General features: G+C 34.5%; 7 protein-coding genes across 15 annotated transcripts; 3 read left to right on the top strand and 4 right to left on the bottom strand.

Moving 5' to 3' along the window:
• Positions 1-18: 18 nt before the first annotated feature.
• On the bottom strand, positions 19-2,948 carry LOC107265482 (organic cation/carnitine transporter 7). Of its 2 annotated transcripts, XM_025083288.1 has the most exons (11): positions 2,844-2,948; positions 2,635-2,734; positions 2,419-2,580; positions 2,105-2,267; positions 1,929-2,050; positions 1,570-1,808; positions 1,236-1,417; positions 917-1,167; positions 397-556; positions 209-324; positions 19-149 (listed from the first exon to the last, which is right to left on the bottom strand). In XM_025083288.1, exons 2-11 carry the CDS (start codon positions 2,669-2,671, stop codon positions 91-93), a joined length of 1,491 nt encoding a protein of 496 aa, XP_024939056.1. In that variant the 5' UTR covers positions 2,672-2,734; positions 2,844-2,948; the 3' UTR covers positions 19-90. The 2 variants fall into 2 exon arrangements, with proteins under 2 accessions (XP_024939056.1, XP_015590458.2); XM_015734972.2 differs by lacking the exon at positions 2,844-2,948 and having other exon boundaries at positions 2,635-2,776.
• Positions 2,919-5,317, bottom strand: LOC107265494 (peroxiredoxin 1). Its single transcript, XM_015734996.2, has 4 exons — positions 5,167-5,317; positions 3,999-4,142; positions 3,389-3,697; positions 2,919-3,275 (listed from the first exon to the last, which is right to left on the bottom strand). Exons 2-4 carry the CDS (start codon positions 4,130-4,132, stop codon positions 3,131-3,133), a joined length of 588 nt encoding a protein of 195 aa, XP_015590482.1. The 5' UTR covers positions 4,133-4,142; positions 5,167-5,317; the 3' UTR covers positions 2,919-3,130.
• Positions 5,318-5,532: 215 nt separating this feature from the next.
• Positions 5,533-6,524, top strand: LOC107265519 (putative peptidyl-tRNA hydrolase PTRHD1). 4 transcript variants are annotated; one of them, XM_015735079.2, is made up of 3 exons: positions 5,533-5,661; positions 6,012-6,198; positions 6,276-6,524. In XM_015735079.2, exons 2-3 carry the CDS (start codon positions 6,013-6,015, stop codon positions 6,447-6,449), a joined length of 360 nt encoding a protein of 119 aa, XP_015590565.1. In that variant the 5' UTR covers positions 5,533-5,661; position 6,012; the 3' UTR covers positions 6,450-6,524. The 4 variants fall into 4 exon arrangements, with proteins under 4 accessions (XP_015590565.1, XP_015590548.1, XP_015590557.1 ...); XM_015735062.2 differs by having other exon boundaries at positions 5,613-5,713; positions 6,276-6,522; XM_015735071.2 differs by lacking the exon at positions 5,533-5,661 and adding an exon at positions 5,688-5,795 and having other exon boundaries at positions 6,276-6,523.
• A 904-nt stretch (positions 6,525-7,428) lies between these two features.
• On the top strand, positions 7,429-8,514 carry LOC107265514 (U1 small nuclear ribonucleoprotein C). The gene has a single exon (XM_015735047.2). It carries the CDS (start codon positions 7,783-7,785, stop codon positions 8,293-8,295), a length of 513 nt encoding a protein of 170 aa, XP_015590533.1. The 5' UTR covers positions 7,429-7,782; the 3' UTR covers positions 8,296-8,514.
• A 420-nt stretch (positions 8,515-8,934) lies between these two features.
• Positions 8,935-14,581, bottom strand: LOC107265454. The gene is made up of 5 exons (XM_015734925.2): positions 14,227-14,581; positions 11,803-14,074; positions 11,502-11,710; positions 11,300-11,428; positions 8,935-11,217 (listed from the first exon to the last, which is right to left on the bottom strand). Exons 1-5 carry the CDS (start codon positions 14,245-14,247, stop codon positions 9,085-9,087), a joined length of 4,764 nt encoding a protein of 1,587 aa, XP_015590411.1. The 5' UTR covers positions 14,248-14,581; the 3' UTR covers positions 8,935-9,084.
• A 138-nt stretch (positions 14,582-14,719) lies between these two features.
• LOC107265500 (GTP-binding protein SAR1) lies at positions 14,720-19,820 on the top strand. Of its 4 annotated transcripts, none has more exons than XM_015735027.2 (6): positions 14,720-14,949; positions 15,370-15,465; positions 15,740-15,862; positions 16,591-16,656; positions 16,729-16,964; positions 19,711-19,820. In XM_015735027.2, exons 2-6 carry the CDS (start codon positions 15,423-15,425, stop codon positions 19,759-19,761), a joined length of 519 nt encoding a protein of 172 aa, XP_015590513.1. In that variant the 5' UTR covers positions 14,720-14,949; positions 15,370-15,422; the 3' UTR covers positions 19,762-19,820. The 4 variants fall into 4 exon arrangements, with proteins under 4 accessions (XP_015590513.1, XP_015590522.1, XP_015590503.1 ...); XM_015735036.2 differs by lacking the exon at positions 15,740-15,862 and adding an exon at positions 15,912-16,031 and having other exon boundaries at positions 14,792-14,949; positions 19,711-19,776; XM_015735017.2 differs by lacking the exons at positions 15,740-15,862; positions 19,711-19,820 and adding exons at positions 15,912-16,031; positions 17,154-18,454 and having other exon boundaries at positions 14,792-14,949.
• Positions 18,819-21,638, bottom strand: LOC107265467 (3-hydroxyisobutyryl-CoA hydrolase, mitochondrial). Of its 2 annotated transcripts, none has more exons than XM_015734951.2 (8): positions 21,115-21,638; positions 20,939-21,032; positions 20,521-20,651; positions 20,190-20,431; positions 19,854-20,095; positions 19,536-19,755; positions 19,249-19,436; positions 18,819-19,148 (listed from the first exon to the last, which is right to left on the bottom strand). In XM_015734951.2, the coding sequence occupies exons 1-8, from the start codon at positions 21,115-21,117 to the stop codon at positions 19,018-19,020; spliced, it is 1,251 nt and encodes a 416-aa protein (XP_015590437.1). In that variant the 5' UTR covers positions 21,118-21,638; the 3' UTR covers positions 18,819-19,017. The 2 variants fall into 2 exon arrangements, with proteins under 2 accessions (XP_015590437.1, XP_015590445.1); XM_015734959.2 differs by having other exon boundaries at positions 18,920-19,148; positions 20,521-20,585.
• Between the last annotated feature and the right edge of the window lie 39 nt (positions 21,639-21,677).

The raw sequence follows: 21,677 nt of genomic DNA, 5'->3' as shown, positions 1-21,677 counted from the left end.
ACTACAATAAGGACGTAGTTTCAAGCAGATAATTTTTTATTTAAGAATTTCAAAAAATTATAACATTTTTCATCCTGCTTATCATTTAAATTATTCTTGCATAGGTAACTTCGTCAAATCCGGAATTGGTATTGCTGTTATTGTTGCACCTAATTGTAAAAAAATAACGTAATCATATGTATCTAAATACTCAATAATTTATACTCGCCTATTATAAGACCGGACATAATATAAATTGTTGATAGACATGACATCTTCATGTAGAGTCTCATAAAAAAGCCTGCCACGTGTGGAAGTATTCTCATCACACCTATGACAGTACATCTGAATAAAATGGTTACTGTTATTGTAAATTATATAAAAATCTAGGATATTATTCTACTGGAATATCGTTACCTTACAGACGTTGGATAATTTTCCAAAATTGCTATATTTATTGACGTATAGTTAATTGCGTATGAAGCTAAGATGAATATTGATAGTACGACACGTGTGACGTAACGTGATGCAAATACAAATGTAAGCAATGCTGTACCGCCGATTAGACCAGATGATACTGTAAAATAGAGAATTACGGTTAGTCCTCACGTGTTAACAACCGTCACCAGCGCCTATGCTTGTACGAGATAATCAATGTGAAGTAGACATCTTATAAAACGAGAAGTAACCGGTTGTCATCCGGGCGCTATTTTTAAATCTATAATTTATGTGTGACTGGCTGTGGATTTCGTTGGAAAATCAGAAGGTAATTTTCCGTAGCTTTTTGACATAAAAAAGATCAAGTTTAACGAGCCTGTAATGTCTTTGAAGTACATTGATGGGATGGATGTTGAAATATTTTCGCGTTGGCTTCCTAATTTATGGGTAAAGTAAATGCACGGGATGTTAGGTGGATAAAAAAAAGTGATATACTAACTTGTTAGTAATTTTCTTCCAACTATATCAATTCCAAGCACGAGAAATATTTCACCGAGTATGTAGCTCAGTGACATAAGTAAAAAATATTTGAATCGAGCGTCATTGACTTGGTGACAATTTTTCAGAAATCCTGAAGCCAAAATTCCAGAATCTGCTACGCAGGACGTATCGTCCTTTAACGGATTCATTTCCAGACCTTTTGAAGTTTCTTGCAAAACGTGAGAGTCCCATAATGCAAGCCATGTGAACCTGAATAATAGTATATTAACATAATTTTCTGTGATTACAGTAAATGATAAAATGTTTATCTTAATCACCCAGGAAACAATAACAGGGAAGTTAAAAGTCCCAATAGCGTAATGCGTCTGAGAGGCTGTTTAAAAATTTTCATAATTCTTTTTATAGTCACTATGAAATATCTGTGGAAATTATTTAACATAGTTCTTGAATGCTCTTCGGACTCTTCTTCAGTTTCTATACAACCATCCAATTCACATGGCTGAAACGAATGACTCATTTGATTGCTGACTTATTATGACAATTAAGAAATTCACGATGGAATCATTGTATTCGTTAAGTGTTAATTATTACTGCTGGCAATAAGTGTTCCGGTTAGACGAAATCATTTTGTAATTCAACTTGCTAATTTACCGGATAATTATTGCCGTGCCTCGAATAATTAACTGCATATATTTGCTGAAGAACTGCAAGCGCTTGTTCAGGATGCCGACGATAAAGTAGATACCGAGGACTTGGCGGTAATAAACTTGATGCACATGCCATTATTAGAGCTGGTGCCCCACCTAATCCTGCCAGGACTCTCCAGGAACTTGGTCTAAATTCATTGCCAAGCATACGAACTACAGAAGGTACAAGAGACCAAGATATACCTTCGATTGAAGAAAAAATGAAGGAAAGTATTAGTAATATTTTATAAACGTTATATAGTGTAATTTGGTAATGTTCATAATTAATATTCTACAAGTATTGATGAGTATATAAATTAATACCCAATGCTGACATATAGCCAATTATCCATAAAAGATCAATAATGACTAAGGAAGATCCTCTTCTTTTTGCAGGTAGACACTCTATTAAGTAAACTCTTAACACTGCATTGCTTCCTGCCACTCTATATAAAGTTTATTGTAATTAATTTATTAGGGTTAACTTGCTGACAACTTACCCTACGCCAAGTATAAATATGGAAAGATTTATAAAGAAATATGTTTGGGCAAATGAAAGTCCTACGGATGCACAGAATATTACAACCATAGTGACTGGAATTGAACCTTTACGACCATTCATGTCTGATAATGTTCCAAAAACAAAACCTCCTGCAGCCATGCCTGGTCAAGATAAAAACATATCTTGTGAATGATACAATCAGAATTGATTATGATGATATTACAATAGTCAGACAATTAAATTGGTTATGACACACTATAGGTGACTGTGCAAAGATTCAATTATATAGAATTATAAAAATTAGTTTTTTACCGATTAATAACATTGCGTTTAGCGTCAAGTCAGTGTTCTTGTTGAGTTTCAGATCACATGTCAATAATGGTACGATTATGGGAACCGTAAGGGATGCACCAGCCTCTGCCAAAGTGCACATTCCACATAGGACAATGAGAAAATAATTACACAGACCCCATCCTGTGGAATCAAATTGGTTAATAATTTTTAAATACTAATTACAACCGCGCGAACCTGTTGTTGTAATTGCCGTTTCGCATTTATCATCCATTTCTTTGTAACAGGAAATCAATGCTGTTGTATTAGAAAATTTTCCAGTGCTTTCAATTCAAGGCTAAATTCCGTCATTAAAAAATTGCATAAATGACGTAGTTCACGTAATTGCGCTATTTGCCTTGAACGTAACGTTCAGAGCATTAAAAGAGATATATAATGCAAATAACCTGTTGATTGGTTTAGCCCCGTACCCATATCCTTATACTAGGTGTGACTTTCTAAAGAAAAAGAAACTACACATGTAAAAAAGAAACCCATTTATTGAAAGAAAATTAAAAAAAATATCATTTTCACAAGTACAATCAAGTGGAATATCATCTCACAGAGGATTGCCAATTTTTGCAATCACTGATCTACAAAAATCTTTGCTCGTGGTTTATGCTTCTGATTGAAAAGTGAACGTGGAACACGCAATCGCCTATTGAGAATATGTATTACATAAGGAGTTTTTCCTTTACGTGTCCTTGAAATAATCCTTGGATGCATGAACATCAGGCTTCATTGTCTTATTGCCTGGTTTCCAGCCAGCTGGGCAAACCTCACCATGTTCGTCTGTGAACTGGAATGCCTGGACCAATCTTAGGGTCTCGTCAACGGATCTAATAGAAATAAGAATAATCATTTTTATAATTTTTAATTGAATACTGCTTTGTAAGTATTATTATGTTGAAAAACAAGCTATTTGCAAAGATACAAATTAAGTAAAACCAACCTGCCAACAGGGAGGTCATTGACAGTAATTTGGCGAAGATTCTGTTTGCGATCGATGATGAATAAACCACGGAATGGAATTCCAGTCTCCTCATCAAGTACTCCATAATCACGTGCAATCTTAGTACTCTTGTCTGCCAAAAGAGGGATTTTCATTTCACCTAGACCACCCTGCTTACGAGGTGTATTGACCCAAGCAAGATGACTGAAGTGAGAGTCAGTGGACGCAGCAATGAGTTCACATCCAACTGCACGGAATTCGTCTGCACGATCCGAGAAAGCGATGATTTCAGTGGGACACACGAAAGTACTAGGCAAATAATGTTTATAAATTGGTCAGTTAAATATTAAACAGTTGGTAATAGTATCGTAATGACTACAAAATTTCTTAATCAGTAATTTTAGGTGACTGAAAATACTTAAAACCTTAGCTAATTAAATAGATTCAAGTTTAGTTATCAATTATATCAGCATAGATAATACACATGACAAAGATATATTGTCTGTCTAATACACAAGGTAAGCCATATAATAAATATAAAAATATTAATACCACTAAACCAAAATAAGAAACTAACTAAATTAATAATACAGGGGTTCAAAATACTTACAAATCCAATGGGTAGAAAAATAGAATTAGATATTTGCCCTTGTAATCCTCAAGGGAGATATCCTTGAATTGACCATTAACAACAGCAGTGCCTTTGAAGGAAGGAGCTGGTTTTTGCAGTGCAGGAATAGGCATGATGAATTTTCTATCAAAATAAAACCACGAACAAATATTAATATCCTCATTAAACAAAGTAAGAAAATCCATAAATGTAATCCTTATCAAATCATGTCACTGATGGTGCAATATAATGTAACAGACCAATGCTATTACGTAAATCATATCACTAATGTTAGAGCACTAAAATAAATAAAAATAATAAACACCAGAAATTTTCATCTCTAATAAGACTTTCCATCATAGATAAACAATGATAGCCTTTGATTTCCATTTACGGCTGCTACTCCCATGGCGTCGTTAGTGACAATATTTAAATGAACACCAACCATAGCAAGTAAAGCCGGAAATAATGATATGTTAAAAAAACGAATGTAACTTAGGACACGTGGGAAATGATTAGTAAAAGATAAAGATTCATGAATAGAAAAGAGTATGACGCCGGTATATTAATCGCGTACCTATGTATAAGTCATCGCTCGCACATATAAAAAAAAATGAAGTAGAAAGGTAAAAGTCTGCGAATTGAAAGTGATATCTAATCGGGATAATATTCGTTAATCTATCGATTAGACATTCTTCTGCCTATAGACTAATAATTATTGGCAACCTTGAAAATGATGGAAGAAACATCGAGAACCGCCTTAACGCTTATACCCACCGCCAAGGAAATGAGATAAAACCTAATATATATTAAACCTTGAAATAAAACAATAAAATAGCTAAAGAACTAAAGAACATACGCATAAAAAGTTGATCGATTACGCAATTTATGGAGTCAGTGTACTAAAATTGTGTCAGGTATAATTTTTCTTTGTCGGTCATGTTGAGCCCTAAGGGGATATATCGTTCTCAAAAAAAAAGGACCGTTACAATTTAGAATTTACAGATGGCCGTGCTCTCGAGATTAATTTAAAAAACTGATAAAAATTGAATTGTTGCATGCTTCTTTTGTATCATTGTATTCATACGATTTCCCCAAGGCTCTGTATTAAAATTGTTTTTGTTAAATAACCAGTAATAGTTGTCAGTAGAACAGGAATATTGCTCACCGGAGTTTTTGAAGCTGGAGAGAAACCGACCGTTCACTTGAAGATCTCGAATAAGAGTGAACTCCAGCAAGCAACCGGTTACGAAGTTACTTGCCAATTTAATGAAAGTACTAGATCACAGTGACGTGCTTTACTTGTTCGGACTGTACGGCAATATAATTCGTGGCAACGCTGCTTCCAACCGTTCCAACCTGATATCTTTTGTCCTTTTCTTGTCTGCACTGTGATTGCGTATTGACTTGCGCAGAATATTTGTATGCCAGGGTTGCAACGGAAAGTCTCTAGAGGAGCAGTGATTTTAGGTTATCCTATGTTGTATTTAAGCTTTTACATTGCTAATAATATAGTTAATTCTTTTTACATTATAACTTAATAATGGTTTTACTTCATTATTCTGCGGTGGGATTAGTAAAATTATTATTGGATTATATCCATACATGAGTCATGAAATTTTAGTTCCTCATGCTGCTTCACAGGGTTTAACAAAGTTACTAGGTACTTTTATGTAAATTAGGTAGTATGTACATACAACAGCATATAAGTACAGGTGAACTTTAGTTGTTATCTATACTTGGATGAAGAAGGACTGTTCATTTATTAAAGTTTGAATAGAGGCATTAAAGCTATAGGTCAAAGATAATAAGTTTGATTAGTTAGATTTGTAAGAAATTTAGTGTAATCTTAAAATTATCTAGAATTGAAGAAGATTCTAACCATTTTCTGGAATAAATATTTTCATTAGTAATCGACTTTGTAGTTGTTTTTAGTATTGTGCATTATTTTTAATAGATTTCTTGTTCAATTATTTAATATATGTCAGAGTGAAACTATAAAACTTTTTTTAGTATGTCTGGAATCGTACAATATGTGATTGTTCGTGGTGATCTTTTAAAATCACTTGGGTGGCCTGTTGGTGCTGTGATTGCTCAAGCATGCCATGCGTGCTGTGCTGTCACACATCTTTTCTATAATGATCCAGATACACAAACATACCTTGCAGATTTAGATAATATGCATAAGGTAGTGTTAGAGGTAAGTTTCTTAATAAGATAGTTTTCATGATGTTTTACTGTATCATATTCTATTAATACTTACCGATAAATTCCTAGGCTCCTGATGAAAAAAGCATCAATGATTTAAAAACAAAATTGGAGGAAAACAACGTTAGCTATAAACTTTGGATAGAGCAACCAGAAAACATTCCAACATGTTTAGTCGTTAAACCATATCCAAAAGAGCAAGTACAAAAATATTTTAAGAAATTCAAATTGTTTAAGCACTAAGTGTATATTTAGGATTTTTAAGAATAAAGCTGCTGCATATTAATGAAAATAGAAAAATCTACTTGTTCAATATCCATTCAAATTTAATTATTATTCCCGTGCTGATTAAGTACTATTATAAAGATTGTTTAATTGAAGAAAACACCCGAGTCCTGCGGCTGTTGCGCACAGGACGGCGGGGGAAAACCTCAGGAAAGGAAGGAAGTCGGGTCGAGCGACAAGGAAAACGCAAAAGATAAGTTAAACACGAAAGGTCTATCCTTAGTCAAGATTCATCGGCACAAAAGACCCCGGGCGTAACACCCTTGCCCATGCGAGCACCGTCAGGACGTCTCGAGGGACGACATCTTACGCTGCAGCCTGGAAAGTGAGAGGGAACAGAGTGTAACGAGAAGATAGAAATAAAGAAGTTAAGGAATAGAAAAGTAGGGGATAGAAGCATAAAAGTAGAAAAGAAATAAGGAAAAGGATAAATAAGAAAATAAAAAATGAAAGATAAATAAATAATTAGGTACAGAAAAAAATATAGAAAAGGAAGAAGATTGAAAATGGATAAGAGGGGTGCTTCCAAGAGACCAGTACAGGAGACAGGCTCAACAGATCCAATGATATTTAGTAACATTTGGAAAGCTATATTCAGTGTTTCGAATTTTCAATATTTCTTTGCAACTGATTTTTTCCTTCTTCTCGCGGATGATCCAGCTATTCGTCAATCCCAAAGGTTTGAATATTTGTTTTACCTAGTAGGTAGTGGTAACTAAACACTATTAATTATGACCCAAGAATCGATCTATTTACAATGTATGGGCTTATCTCCTTTAATATTATGTACTTCCTCATTAAAACCTTCCGTTCATATTTATCAGCCAATAGGTACATTCAATGGATCTTAATCATTTAATTTCAAACTGTATCGACCAATAAGTTACGTTTGCTACTTATTAGCGGCATTTTATTCGGCGCTGCCATGCGCAGTCATTCTACCAATTTCTGCGTATATATACGTATAAGCGCATGGCGTCGCCTGACGTTGAAGTAGTGAGAAACAAATAAATACTGCTGGTTACTGTCGCAAAAACGTTAAAAGCGTTGAGCCTTGGTACGGTATCCAGGCTCCCTACTTTCTGTATAAAAATATTTTGTACAAGTTCTGTTACCTGAGGAATATGGACAGTAAACTGTGAAGTGTATTGTATAACCTAAAAGCTTTGAAACGTAACTTAAAATCGTACCTATAACGTATAACACTATTTCATAATCTGAATATTGTGTTATAAATAGTGTTAAAATATTTGATATTAAACATTTTAGGCATTAAAGTTAAGCTAACAAAATGCCGAAATATTATTGTGATTACTGCGATACATATCTGACGCACGATTCTCCAAGCGTAAGGAAAACTCATTGCCAGGGTCGCAAGCACAAAGACAACGTAAAGTATTTCTACCAGAAATGGATGGAAGAACAGGCCCAGCATTTAATTGATGCGACAACAGCAGCGTTCAAGGCAGGAAAAATTGCATCGAATCCATTCGCAGCAAATAAGGGAGCAGCAATTCCACCACCTCCAAATCTAGGCCCAAGACCTGGTGTGCCGCCACAAGGTCCACCGGGAATGATGCCACCTCCGGGAATGCATCCAGGTGGACCGATGGGACCTGGAGGACCAATGATGATGGGACCACATGGGCCGATGCCACCAATGATGGGAATGAGACCACCAATGATGGGACCAATGGGTCCTATGGGTCCTATGATGGGTCCTATGGGTCCAATGGGACCTATGAGACCTCCTATGAACGGACCACCACCACCTATGGCTGGACCTCCACCAATGAAAAAGTGATGACATTATCTATGTGGATTATCTTCATATTTCTTGGACTTTGTCTTTCTTGTATTGCGGATAATTGTGTTGAAATCATATAATCTTAATGTTATACATATTACTTAGGAATAAAGTATACAAATCTTTGTGAACGAATGACTGTAAATAAGATTGTGTTCAGTAAATCGAAGATATATGTATCATTTCAACACTGGAATACATAATTTTTAAAATTTCTGACAAATCATTTTTAATCTATCATAATATAGATTAGGTAAAAGAAGAATCATAAAAGATTTACATAAAAGTGTTAACAATTTATTTTACATTGTTTTACATTTAATTATTTTCTGGTATATAAAGATATCAGTTATGAAGTTATGCTCTTAAAATTCATTGACTATATACAGAAAACTTACTTTGTGAGCAATATGAATGATGAAATTGTTCTTTAAGATCCAAACTCTTCAAAGTAACAGTTTTACTTAATATATGTATGCAATAATATCTATGTATTTGATACACTTTTGTAAGTATTATGTGTAACATACATAGATAAAACAAAACCAAAATGAAAATTGGTACATGTTACTGTAGAACTAAATTATAACAAAATCTTTCAAGGTAGACATTTGGAATTCTTAGAAAGAAAAAATATTTCAATAGAGAACAATAAAATTATATTTCATATTACTTATTCTTGAATCAATGATAAGTATTATCTATTTATTTATCATTAGCAGGTTTTACTATACAACCGAGACATATTTAATGCGGAGAAAGTTTTTGACAATAAACAATTTACATTTAACTCGTTTGTTTAGGTCTGTTTTTAGGTGCAGACAATTTTAAAATTAACTGTTTAAACAAAAAGACGTCATTTTTTTTAACGTTACCATCTCTCAATTTATTCTTTAATACATTAGCCGCTGTCGTTAATCTTGGTATATTTAGATTTTCAGCTATTTGGATAGCAAATTGTGCATTTTTTCTTATAGCTGGTGTAGCCTTCTGAGCGTTCTTGTTCTTCTTTTGTTGAAATAACTTGTCTTGACGCTTTTTCTCCAAATTCGCCCTCCGTCTTGCTTTTTTTGTATTTAATATTGGCTGTAAGTTAGGTATTGTATTAGATGTATTTGCCACATAAATTGGTGGATTCAGATTTTGTATTTGCTTTGGCTGAGCATTGTCCTTGAGTTGATTATTCTCAACATGGATAATCGTATCAATTATGATGTCTGATGAAAAACTATCATTGGGAAGTTGATTCATTTGTATGGTATTCTGTGATGCATTATTATAAGCAAACTGATAAGGAGTACCATGAATATTGTTTGAATGACTTTCGTAAGGCAATCCCAATATATTAAAAGGCTGATACTGCATTCCACTACGATTACTAATCCCCGTTAAAGGTCCTTCTTGGTTTAGATTATGCGACGGCATATTGTAAGGGTTATTATTATCGGTATAAACAGATGATCTTGCAGTATCCAAAGGCAAAAAGTTTTCTTGGCCTACATTGTCAGACCTTACGAAGCTGCTGTTGTTCATGAAATTAATGTTGCAAGGATTCACCAAGGGAGGTTGCAGTGGTAGTAGCAGCTGCGGTGTGGCATGAATATCGAAAATTGAAGGAACTGGAGCTACTGTAGTTGTACAGGTCGATGAAGCTTCAATAGGAGTATCACTTGTTATTGTGTGACTCGAATTTCCAGTATCACCACTGCACGGTCTTGTATCTGTAGAACTTGTTTCTTTGTTAGATATCGAAGCACCCTTTCTACCGGCAACGTTTCCCGCATCTGAATTATAGCGAGCACTACGTTCTGGATTTCTACGTAATATTTTCTCTCTTTTTCCTTTCTTATTATTTTCATTTTTATTTTTTTTATCCTTATTAGGGATCGTCCCATCACTTGTTAGTTTATAAGCTTCAATCGGTACGTATTGTCCAAAGAAATTATTACATAAGAACATAATATTGAAAAACGTTCCAATAGGTACGGTTTTACTTTTCATTTGACGTAAATCATGAATTATATTAGTTATACGTGATAATTTGCGTGTGTTAAGTTGCCCTCTTGAACTTTGGCATTTCAAAGTCATCACTAGTCTACATTCCAGTTTCAATAAACGTGTCGTCGCAATTTCGCTTTGAGTACTACGGATTCCGTTTCGGTGAAATTCCTTGATTTGGCGCTTCAAACTTTTTATCTCAGTTAGTAAATCTGCAGGATTTCCAAAATCTACCTTTGCCTCGTTAAATTTATTTAACAACACATGGATCATCTCTGATTTTTGTAGTGGTAGTTCTTTCAAGATTATATGGTTCTTATCGACCTCGTCACGACGTACCCACATCATTATCATACGTTTAATAGCTATTAAATATTTTTGTTCACATCTCAGAGTAAAACGCAGATATATTTTTGTACTACTGGAGATAGTGAACTCTAGTGGGACTAAATCAGCAACATCCTCTAAAAACCATGGCATCGTACCTGCGTCTATAATGCATTGTATATCTGGTTTCACTGTTTTCCACTTTTTTCCCCACACACGCGGGTTTTCAATTACATGACGAGAAGTGTATGAATATATAACATTTTCTTGTGCCTCTTCGGCATCATTAGGTACTTCTTTCGGTTCAGGTTCTTTCTCGCCAATGATATTTTCATCGACATTCTTTTCATTATTTTCATTCACAAAGGATTCATCAGGGATTTCTATGACTTCGTTTTCTGTGTTACTAATATAATGTGGACCATCAGTATAATCAGTTACGTATGACGGTGTTGGAAAATGTTGTGACCATCTATACTTAACACAATCCGTATAATCATGTCCACGTCGAGCACAATTGCAGCAATGCAATTGATTTGCAGGTTTCATTATCATATTATTGTCTTCAGATATTTTCACCGTTAAGGTATTTGTCTGAAAAATAAAATAACAAATCAAAATGATGAGTGATAAATTTGCCTGTAATCTATTACAAAGGAATTATTTTTATACTCACGGTTCGGTGAAATCTACGCCACAGGTCAGGACACGTGGATTTTTCATGACCTTTCGAACCGCAAGTACTACATTTTAATTTTCGACAATATTCGCAGGTTTTTACATACGATGATGTTGGTCTCCCACACTAAAAATTGATAAAATTTTTTATGAGATCGTTGATCATAACTTAATGAATACTATAAAAGCACGATTCTTACAGTGAGACATTTTTTCTCAGGACATCGAGGTTCTGTGTGTCCTTCCTTTCCGCACATGTGACAGTTAGGAACTTTTTTTGGAAATGGACAATCAGCCTTATTGTGTCCATCAGAGTGACACTGTTTGCACTTTTGAGTGGACCAATATCTTTGTCTTCTTGAAGGATTACATAAATCTGAATCTAAAATCGCCCAATGCCGTGGATCCTCTACATAGAAATATAATTGTCGTAAAGATTGTTTCCACAGTTTGTAAAATCTAGTCAAACTGGTTTAATTATGAATCTGGTGATTGACTTACTCGGCATATCACCTTGCACCTGTTGGATATCAAAACGTTCTCCGCCCCACGATTCATTGTAGAATGATTTCAGCTCATCGCTCATAGGTAGGAAAAAATAATCGGCTGCGCAATTGCGACGACTTGATTTTTCAATATTCTTTTTCTTTGGGGTGTTAACTCCCACACTACTTGGTCCAGCCTCCGCATCAGAGTATCTTGCTTGTTTAGAACTAGTACTTGGACTAATGATAGTATCTGATAACCTTTTTCTCTTATTTGGTGATTTTTCTTTGTTACTTGTTTCAGTATGGGTTATTATAGGATCATTTTTTTCAGATGATGTTTCTTCCGCAGGTTCAGGATTTTCTACTGGATCTTGTATTAACGCCTGTGTAAATTCCGTAGAATTTGCTTCTTGATTATTAGATCCCTCTTTAAAGTTAAATGTTACACTACCAGAGAATTCAGGAATATAATTTTTCTTGGTAGCATCATGAGATTCCTTGGTGGAATTGTCACTACCTTTTTTGCTCTTAGTTTTCTTATGTTTCACATTTTTTGAATTGTCAGCAGTAACTTCGTTTTCTGATATTGAGACACGTTTCATACTGCTTAGGGCTGTTTCACTTTCATTCAAACTTATTCGACTTTGAGCTAGTTGACCCCAATTATCAGCCTCACTTTCTGTCATGCTGTCATCGCTGCTTACTTGCTTAGATTCTGCTGTAGCAGACATTTTCTTTATTTCTTCCAAGCTAGATGCTCCTCTTTGGATTCCAGTGCAATTTAAAATTATATTGTGTTCTTCGCTTTCAACAACAGGTTGTTCTTCTGGTGTCGAATTAGCATTACTAGGTAGTTTTGCAGTCCAGTTAGTTTGTAATGTGGTATTACTCAGCACAGTTTGTCCTACTGGCTGTGAATCATTACTACTTTCAGAAGATGTAGTTTCAAAAGTAGGTACTGGTGTGTCAAGAGCACCTGTCTGTGATACTGTCTGATTTCTATCTTCGTCAGATATCGGTAGTAATTCAGAATCTGCAGTTTTGTTTGCTTTTTTAGTTGTCAACTGATGATCACTAGTCAAAGAAGTAGTTGGTGAATTCGGTCGATTTCCTATTTCCCTAGATTCGTCATCAGAATCGTGTAAATTAATTACTGGTGGTGCAGGTTTTGGTGGTACCGGTACTTCAAGTATAGAGTCGTCGGAATCGGAGGTGCTGTAAATTCTGGAACTTTGTCTCTCTTTTATTTTACTCTTCTTCGAAAGAACTTTGTACTTGCGAAGAGTTTCTGTTATTGTATCTGATGAATCTGAAGATGTAAGTATGATTATGGGTGCGATATTTTTATCATTTTTCCGTTTAGAAGCCTTTTTTCGCTTTTTAGATTTCTTAGATTTTTGTACTGTTTCTTTCTCAGTTGTATTAGAAGATGTTGTTTCTACATTAGCACTTTTTGAATGTTTCTTTTTATTTTTTGAAGTCCCTTGTTTTTTCAGATTAAATGTATCCACTGCAGCTTGTCCAAGTACATTTAATAAACTGGAAGGGTCACTTCTTGCTGGATTTTCAGAAATTATTCTTTCGTTCTCTGCAATTTTATTTGTAACACTATCTTCTTCAATCAGCTGCTGCTGATTATTGTGTGACTTTTTTTTAATTGGGGTAACAGGATTGTTTTGACAGATTTTTGACTTTTTGCTTCTTGGTGTTTTGTTACCTTTATTTACTTCGGTATTTGTATTATCATTATTAATAATATTTGTAGCAGATTGACTCTCTAATTGAATTTCATGAACTTCTGTATTTTTTTCCTCAAAAGCCTTATTCAATGAAGGAACATCACTTTCTTCTTGACTCTCGTTAGTCACAGATTCTATATTCTGGCTTTTCTTTTTTTTAGGCGTATGTCCTTTCTTTGAATGAACTTTTTTATTAGTATTTTCAGAATTGGTTTGTTTGAAATTACCATTATTCTCATCAACTTGGGAAGCTTCAATATTATGACATCTATTAGATGATTCTCCTAAAGCAGGTTGTGGCTTATCCTCAATGTTCTGAGATACTTCGCTATTTGTAGTAGGATTATTAGTTTCTACACCTTGGTCTATATCTGCAATATTTCTCCAATGATTTTTCACATTAATAGTTGTCATACTATATTGTTCCTGTGGAGGAGACTCTTTATCAGGAATTTCATTAGAATAATAAATTTCAGCGTACAATCTAGCTTCAAGTTCACTATTAGCTTCTCCTTCCTCTTCATCATTCATATTAGAACGATTTTTCTGTAACAATGATAATTTTAAATAGCATGCATCAGTGGAGAAGAGAACAAGAATATAATATTCATATGCAATACTATAAATATGTAATATTATAAAATGAATGACAATGTTATGTAAAGATAAAGTAAGGTTAACTCATACGGTTTTCTCACCATAACTACATTGCTATCCATCTCTTATTACGCTTCTTCTTGTTATAGCCAATGAAGAATAGTTCGAGTAGATTTATACACATTGAACAACAATTGTATTTCGATTTGCCAATAAAATGTAAGAGTCACATTAATAAGCTTTGTTTCTCTCGTACAAATGAGCACATGGCCGAAACTTCAAGTTTAGTATGAGAATAGGAAGGCGCCTTACCGTTACATTAGTTTCGCAAAGATGCGTTTCGACCAAATACAAGGAAGTATCACACGGACCCAAAAGGCAAATAAAGAAAAAGTTTTAGAAGAACCAAGAGTAATAAATTTAATTATTCTTTTATATATTTAGAGAAATTAACATATATACGTAAAATTAAAAGATTCTGTACAACGTGCAATTTTATTTTCAGGTACTTCGAAAATAGTATACAGAATATATACATCTTTTGGCATATATTCTTTCCATAGAACTTTACTAATATTTACTATAATTATGAATTGATACTCAACATGAATATACTTGTTATGTTACTTTATAATGAGTTTCTCGAAGTAATACTCGAATATACCGCGCATGATACGACAATAATTGAAGATGATGGTTGCCGGAAGTAGACGTCATCAGTGCCAACTGCCAACTAACTTGGCTCTCATCTGAGCTGCGCCTTTCATCGGAGAAAATATATTTTTCTCTGTTTCTCCTTGTACCCGCACATATTTCCACATTGGGTAAATATACTTTTGGTATTATTTAATAGTTTAAGGATATTATAATAATGATATATGTTTCTTTGGGTGGCGACGAATTCTATGTTTTTCTCATCGTGATTGATACTTATATTTCTGTTATTTTTGGAGCATAGGTGTCTGGGCTCATCCAGACTTTTTTGTTGGTTCCGCAACAATATAATAATACTGTCAATTTGCATTGTTCTGGATTATAATTATTTTAATCGAGCGATTTACTCGTATGTAAAATTCAAAGGGTTTTTATGGAACCTAAAGGTACAGTGGAAGGGTGATATTTTTTGACGTATGTGTACTTTATTTTACGATTCAAGGTTATCACGTATCTAAAAGAATATTAGTCTCTTGATTAAACTTAATTTCTTATGCACGTCGTCATTTATTTTCTTTGTCTATTTGCAGAGTCATTCAGTAGTTAACATACATAGTGGGCCTGACACATAACACTGACAAATATGTTTATTTGGGACTGGTTAACTGGCGTTTTGGGTTACTTGGGTAAGTAAAAGATTAATCGTTTTATTAAACTGTAAAGAATTTTTTAAATCGCAACAATATCCAGGATTTTATATATTTTATCTATGTAAGACCATATGTTGAAATATAAACAAAGGATCCTATAGGGTCTTTTGTAAGATTCAATATATGTTTTGATATTTAAGTTAGTATGATTTATAATTAAGATCAGTAAATATGACTTTATTGAGTACATTGTATTTTTCTTAACTTATTTGATTTTATCGCATTTAAGATATAAGTACAAGCTTTGTAGGTATGCCATTGTCTGTTTGTCGCGGACGATTTGCCATTCTTGGTTTGCCTAATTCTGGCCGACATTCGTTACTAAAGGCTACTTCAGAAGAGCATCTTATCGATCCTGTAGCATATCTTGAAAGTAAGTGAATTTTAAAACACTGCATGATGCTTGTTCTTCTATATTTCAGGCCTGTGGAAGAAGAGTGGCAAGCTCCTGTTTCTTGGCCTGGACAATGCAGGCAAAACAACGCTACTTCACATGCTCAAGGATGATCGACTAGCTCAACACGTACCCACGTTGCATCCAAGTAACTAACTCCTTTGCTAACCCTTTCAATGCATCGTTAGATATCTTTGGGTGCCGGACATACTATATTTTCATGTGTAGTTTAAGTATTTGATTGTGGATGACAGTGTGGATGACATCATATATAAGTGATAAGTCATTAACCATGGAAAACTAGAAAAATGTTATTATCTCACAATATCATCTTGTTAACACTAATTAGAAATAGTACTTTTTCACTAGTTTTCCTTTTTGAATGACTCTTTGTATCAACTAGGTACATGATATGCAATCCTACATTAAGCAATCAAAGGATGCCATTGAATATTGAAAGAATGCAAAATTTCATTACGCATTTCGTAGTATACAGAACGTAAAGATATCTCAGTGAACTTTGATCCTAGTGAATGACTTGGCATGATAGAAAGTAATACTCACAACATCCTACTATTAAATGATTACTTCTATGCCAATGAAATAACTTAAGATAACATTCAAGCAAGGAAATAAAAAATCACTAGAAATAACAGATCAATAAAACGAATGCTCTTTACTCAATATAATAACATTTTTTATTTCAGCGTCGGAAGAGTTATCGATTGGCAATATGAGGTTCACGACGTTCGATCTTGGTGGCCATTCTCAAGGTACACAAATTCATATATTACTTGACTTCTTTAAGTCCCAACAATTTTAATTAATTCAATTTAATATTACAGCCCGTAGAGTTTGGAAGGATTACTTCCCAGCAGTAGACGCGATAGTGTTTCTCGTCGACGCAAGTGACAGATCCAGATTGTCAGAATCGAGGGCCGAATTAGACGCTCTATTAACCGACGAGCAACTCAGTGCGTGTCCAGTACTCGTTCTTGGAAACAAGATCGACAAACCCGGTGCAGCGTCCGAGGACGAACTTAGAAATTACTTCAATCTCTACGGCCAGACAACTGGAAAGGTAAGCAATAAGAAACCAATAGTACATAATTGCTTTCACACGCTTCCTAGCGCACGCAATCGCATACAGAAATATGCGCAACGTAAACATTCAGCAAATTCATCATCTTTCTGCTTTCTATTGCGTAATTCATTGCGCATCATAGTCTTGATCGTCCATCAGCGACACAGTCAACTATCTTCTTTACAGGGAAAGGTTGCACGCAGCGATATTCCTGGCCGCCCCTTGGAGCTGTTTATGTGCTCAGTGCTGAAAAGGCAAGGTTATGGCGAGGGCTTCCGCTGGCTCGCCCAGTACATTGACTGAACGCACGTAATCACAATCTAAACCAATCTAAACACTCCAATTTCCAACAATTTCCCAAGTATATTCCTTCCTACGAAATACCAATTTACCCAGAACGTCTCTAATATCAGGGGGTTCCAATCCTTGCGCAGATATTTTCATAGACAGTACTATAACCTCTCAACTGAAGGCTGTCTACAGATTGGGAATATCAATTATAGAATAATTCATTGTGATGTTCTTAGACAGATCCTGAAAGGAATGTGTAAGGGCTTAGAAGAAACGTGTATTGTATGACCGTGGGTAATGGACCTCCTTGTTACTGACGTTAACGTCATCCTGAACCTATCGTTGACTTCATTTCCAAAAGTTCTCTCAATCCCCATAGATATCCTGCCACAGTTTTAAACAAATATTACTTCAGTGCTACGGGATACGTCGATACCGTTGAGGAGTGATATAAAAACCATTTTGATAAATAAAACACGAATAAAGTAATTATTTAAGAAGTGCAAATCTTCGCGTAAATTATTTCTTTATTTAATTTCGATACGTGGCTCGATCATTCATAATCGGGACATTCATTCGTTGCATGCTAATGAGTTTTGAAGATTCTTTTTATTCTCGTTACAGGTAGCGCGTTGCAGCTTTTTTTTTACGATCAATGTTATTTCGTACTTTTTAATAACGCTTTAGCGAACGTGTCTTAACTTTTAGATACAGGGTGCGATTATTCTTTACAGTAATGGTCTCAAGGTCATTCCTTCTCTTGTACAGTTGTACTCAATTACTTTAAACCATAAATGTATAATGATTGTTAGTCTTTTCTTCTCTTTTTTTTTCCCGTCAATTGAAACTCATGCTACCACTTTGCAGTATACAATGTTAACTGTATTATACAGTTCATCTAATCTTTCATTATTCAATTCTCGTACATCTGTCATTTAAACACGCTCATACCTTTATGCCAAATTGATTTTGTTACATCTGCACACGTCAAATTAGGTTCATATTAAACGAGGATACAGGAGTGATAATGGATTGATAATAGCGACTAATGTTCAGATTAGTCACGTCTTGTCTCTTTTTCTCATGGAATGTGTCCAAGGTGACTAATAAGTCAGTTAGTATAATTAACATGCTACTTAGTTTCGTTAGTCAATACATCGTAGCTGAAGATTTTAATAAAATTATATAAATTTGAATACGCTGCTACTTATTGCTGTTTGATTATCCTTGATCTTATCCTCTTCTAATGTGAGCCTAGTCTTTGGGTCTCTAATTGTAATAAACTAACTTTATAATAATTGAGGTTCGAGGTTTAAATTTGTTATCATTATTTATTTGTAACGGGTAAATAGTCTGTTCTAGCTAATTCAATCCCGTTTAATAGCTGTTTATAAAGTTGGGTTTCTTAGCTCAGTCAAAATATTCACACAAAAAACGAATGAAGTATCTATTATACAGATAGTGATAGTTAAAAAGAAACATTCTTTTGTGCGCTGCTGTAGTAAATAAGTACTTAAAATTATTTTGTTGGTTGGTTTTACAAAAATAAAAAAGGAACACTGCATTTGTAACTCGTCTAATTATTATTCTGCTATATCACATCTGTTACAATAATTACAGATGTGAATCGTCTGTATGGGAATAACTAAATCAAACTGTTCAATGTTTAATGAAGCTTCACGTCCATACTTATTTTGAGGATGATTTGATGTTACAAAAGAATATTCAATATTTACACAACTGCAGTTTTAGGTTTCGCTCACAACTGCAATTCCTTACTTGTTGGTAGCAATTCTAATCTTTGTTTTATACTTTCATCAGTAACTTCCTGTAAGGTTTTTGGATTCCATTTTGGATTTTTATCTTTGTCAATCAAAAGGGCTCTCACACCTATAAGCACGAAGGTTGATAATTTTCATATTTACAGTAGATCAAGCTTCTGTACTTCTGATTGTTTTTTTTTTTTTTTTTGATAAATTATTCTACGTACCTTCATAAAAGTCACTAGTTTTTGTCAATGTTGAGCACATTAGTCTGTATTCCATTTTTAGACATTCTGCTAAGCTTAACTGACTACCTTTATCATAGCTGATTTTGGCCATTTTCAATGCAGTCGGTGACATGTTATTTAATAATTGTAACACATCCTTCGCCCAATCAGAACCGTCTGCTTCCAGTCTGTAACAAATTTAATCAATAAGAATTCACAAAAACAATATCTAAAATTCAAACCATTGTATTATTATAAATGATTTTGCTTTTTAATTCAATGATTACCTATTGACTATTTCTTCGACTGTTGGAGCAGAAAAGTAATTATCAATTTTACTGAGATACGGTGCCAGACTGAATTCTTGATTAAGATTTTCGGGTTGAAACTTTTTTATGGTACTGTCAATGTCGATATTTCCAGTTGTTAATAAAGCTTTGGTTAAATCTTCGATTCTTTCAGAAGGGACATAATGCGTGGCAATACCCGCAAGAAGAACGTCGACACCTTTAAATATATTAATATATAGTTGTAAGATATATTTTTCCAATTGCTTAAATTATTTTATTTACTCAATATATGACCTTTGCTTTACAACCCTTTACCTTTTATTCTCTGTCCAGTGAGTCCTAGGAACAGACCCAACTTTCCTTTCAGTCTTGGTAGGAAGTAACTGGCACCAACATCCGGTACCAGACCAATCGCTGTTTCCGGCATGGCGAAAAGTGTATTTTCCGTTGCCACTCTGTACTTCCCATGTATAGATATCCCCACGCCACCACCCATTGTTATTCCATGAATCAATGCTACATAAGGAATCTTGTATGTTCCAATTAGATGATCCATACTGTAAAGCAATAATTTAACACAAAAATTATATGCCATTTAATCTGGCTCTTTTCTTGCATTGAGTGACAAGAGTACAAAACTATTTTACATACGTATATTCAGCTCTGAAGAATTCTTGACCTATTGCTTCCCCACCGGGTTCGTTCAAAGCTAATACAAGGGACTTAACGTCCCCTCCAGCGCAAAAAGCCTTTCCACTAGCTCCTTTTACGACTACCAATTTTTTCGATGTTTCCCATTCTTTTAGAACCCGATATATTTTGCGAACCATGGACAGATTTAGCGCGTTCAATGCTTTTGGCCGGTTGAGGACAAATACTCCTTTGTCAGCTACCTAGTTCAATTTATACTTGGTAATTTATCGGTCCTTTAACACACTGATTTTATTATATACAGTTATTTATTATATTACAAATCACTTACATCTTCGAACAATACATCATCCTCGGCCTCAGATTTTGCGTCTTTATTATTTCCCTTGGTAGGTGCTGGAATTTCAGTTGGGGGTACAGATACAGGTTGCGGTTGTGGAAGTATTGGTTCAATTATAGGACCTAGGTGTTTTTATCAACTTTAATTTAATGTTAGTCTTTAAAACATTCTTGTACCTACAACGCTGTGTGCTTTCAAACGTGTATCACATAGGTATGGTGCAAGCGATGACGTAACTTTAGTTACCAGTCAAATGTTCGTATAGTGAGAAAAACTCATAGACCTGGTATTTCTGTGAGAGGAACGTGCGTGGGAAGTGGTACTCTTGGCGCAGGTGTTTCAGGATTTGGTTCCGAAGGAGCTGGTTTGTGCTTTGGTTTGGTCAAGTTGCTGATTTTTACTTGCTTACCTGAACTACTGTGGACGGAAAGCATTATTGTTGACTTGCGTATTGCGCGAGTCGTAAGTCCCGCGGGTTTCAGCTTTGAGGTTATGCTACGAATCTGAAGCAAGGAATTAATAAGTAAATCTTATGAAAGAACCACACTTTATGATTAAATTAGTCGTTTTATTGTAATTTGTTACCATTTTGATCAATGAACTTTGTAGGTTGGATTTTCTTTTACGTATATGTTTCAAATTGTCATTGGATATTGCACTTGTTGTAGATTGTACGAAGTTTATTGTTCTGACTGTCTAAATGGCCTTACAGTGTCACGTGTTAATTTCTGATTTAAATATGGGCATTAATTACATAGCGATTAGTTTTGTCCGCCGATAACGTTCTGGCATTTCATTGGAGGATTTGGATTTAATTTTTATGTTTTTTTGTGTGCTGATTATTCGTGACACTTTAACTGTAAAATGTTTTCTGTATCTTCGAAGAATGACGTAACGAGACGTTTGTTACATAAATTCAAGCATTTCTTAAGTGCGTCGGTTGTAGGAAGTTTTTTTTATTCAATAAAAATTTTAGGTTCATCGTTACGACAAACAAAAGTATCGATGCTTCTATTTTCCTTCGGCTTTCTATTATCAAGCGAAGATTTCTTATCGTGCAGATAACTACTTGTTTGCAGGAATAACTAAGATTAGTATCAGACGCATCATATGCCAGTGGATTTCTTTTGATAACCATTCGAATTCGT

Source organism: Cephus cinctus, unplaced genomic scaffold (assembly GCF_000341935.2).
Source record: "Cephus cinctus unplaced genomic scaffold, Ccin1 Ccin1_scaffold0020, whole genome shotgun sequence".
Taxonomy (NCBI): domain Eukaryota; kingdom Metazoa; phylum Arthropoda; class Insecta; order Hymenoptera; family Cephidae; genus Cephus; species Cephus cinctus.
Note: the sequence above shows the minus strand (reverse complement) of the source record. Positions and strands in the feature narration are given on the sequence as shown.

Bases quoted from the DNA above. Each gene is read 5' to 3' on its own strand.
- LOC107265482 (XM_025083288.1), bottom strand. From the start codon at position 2,671: ATGGATGATAAATGCGAAACGGCAATTACAACAACAG. The intron at 2,268-2,418 runs GTAAAAAACTAA...TATCTTGACCAG, and splicing joins AAACGCAATGTTATTAATCG to GCATGGCTGCAGGAGGTTTT. The intron at 2,051-2,104 runs GTAAGTTGTCAG...AACTTTATATAG, and splicing joins ATATTTATACTTGGCGTAGG to AGTGGCAGGAAGCAATGCAG.
- LOC107265494 (XM_015734996.2), bottom strand. From the start codon at position 4,132: ATGCCTATTCCTGCACTGCAAAAACCAGCTCCTTCCTTCAAAGGCACT. The intron at 3,698-3,998 runs GTAAGTATTTTG...TTATTTGCCTAG, and splicing joins TTTTTCTACCCATTGGATTT to TACTTTCGTGTGTCCCACTG. The intron at 3,276-3,388 runs GTTGGTTTTACT...TATTTCTATTAG, and splicing joins AATGACCTCCCTGTTGGCAG to ATCCGTTGACGAGACCCTAA.
- LOC107265519 (XM_015735079.2), top strand. From the start codon at position 6,013: ATGTCTGGAATCGTACAATATGTGATTGTTCGTGGTGATCTTTTAAAA. The intron at 6,199-6,275 runs GTAAGTTTCTTA...ATAAATTCCTAG, and splicing joins TGCATAAGGTAGTGTTAGAG to GCTCCTGATGAAAAAAGCAT.
- LOC107265514 (XM_015735047.2), top strand. From the start codon at position 7,783: ATGCCGAAATATTATTGTGATTACTGCGATACATATCTGACGCACGAT.
- LOC107265454 (XM_015734925.2), bottom strand. From the start codon at position 14,247: ATGGATAGCAATGTAGTTATG. The intron at 11,711-11,802 runs GTAAGTCAATCA...ATTTCTATGTAG, and splicing joins GGTGCAAGGTGATATGCCGA to AGGATCCACGGCATTGGGCG. The intron at 11,218-11,299 runs GTGAGTATAAAA...TTTATTTTTCAG, and splicing joins GGCGTAGATTTCACCGAACC to ACAAATACCTTAACGGTGAA.
- LOC107265500 (XM_015735009.2), top strand. From the start codon at position 15,423: ATGTTTATTTGGGACTGGTTAACTGGCGTTTTGGGTTACTTGG. The intron at 15,466-15,739 runs GTAAGTAAAAGA...CAAGCTTTGTAG, and splicing joins TGGCGTTTTGGGTTACTTGG to GTATGCCATTGTCTGTTTGT. The intron at 16,657-16,728 runs GTACACAAATTC...TTAATATTACAG, and splicing joins TCTTGGTGGCCATTCTCAAG to CCCGTAGAGTTTGGAAGGAT.
- LOC107265467 (XM_015734951.2), bottom strand. The intron at 19,437-19,535 runs GTAATCATTGAA...AATTTGTTACAG, and splicing joins GTCGAAGAAATAGTCAATAG to ACTGGAAGCAGACGGTTCTG. The intron at 19,149-19,248 runs GTACGTAGAATA...TCGTGCTTATAG, and splicing joins AACTAGTGACTTTTATGAAG to GTGTGAGAGCCCTTTTGATT.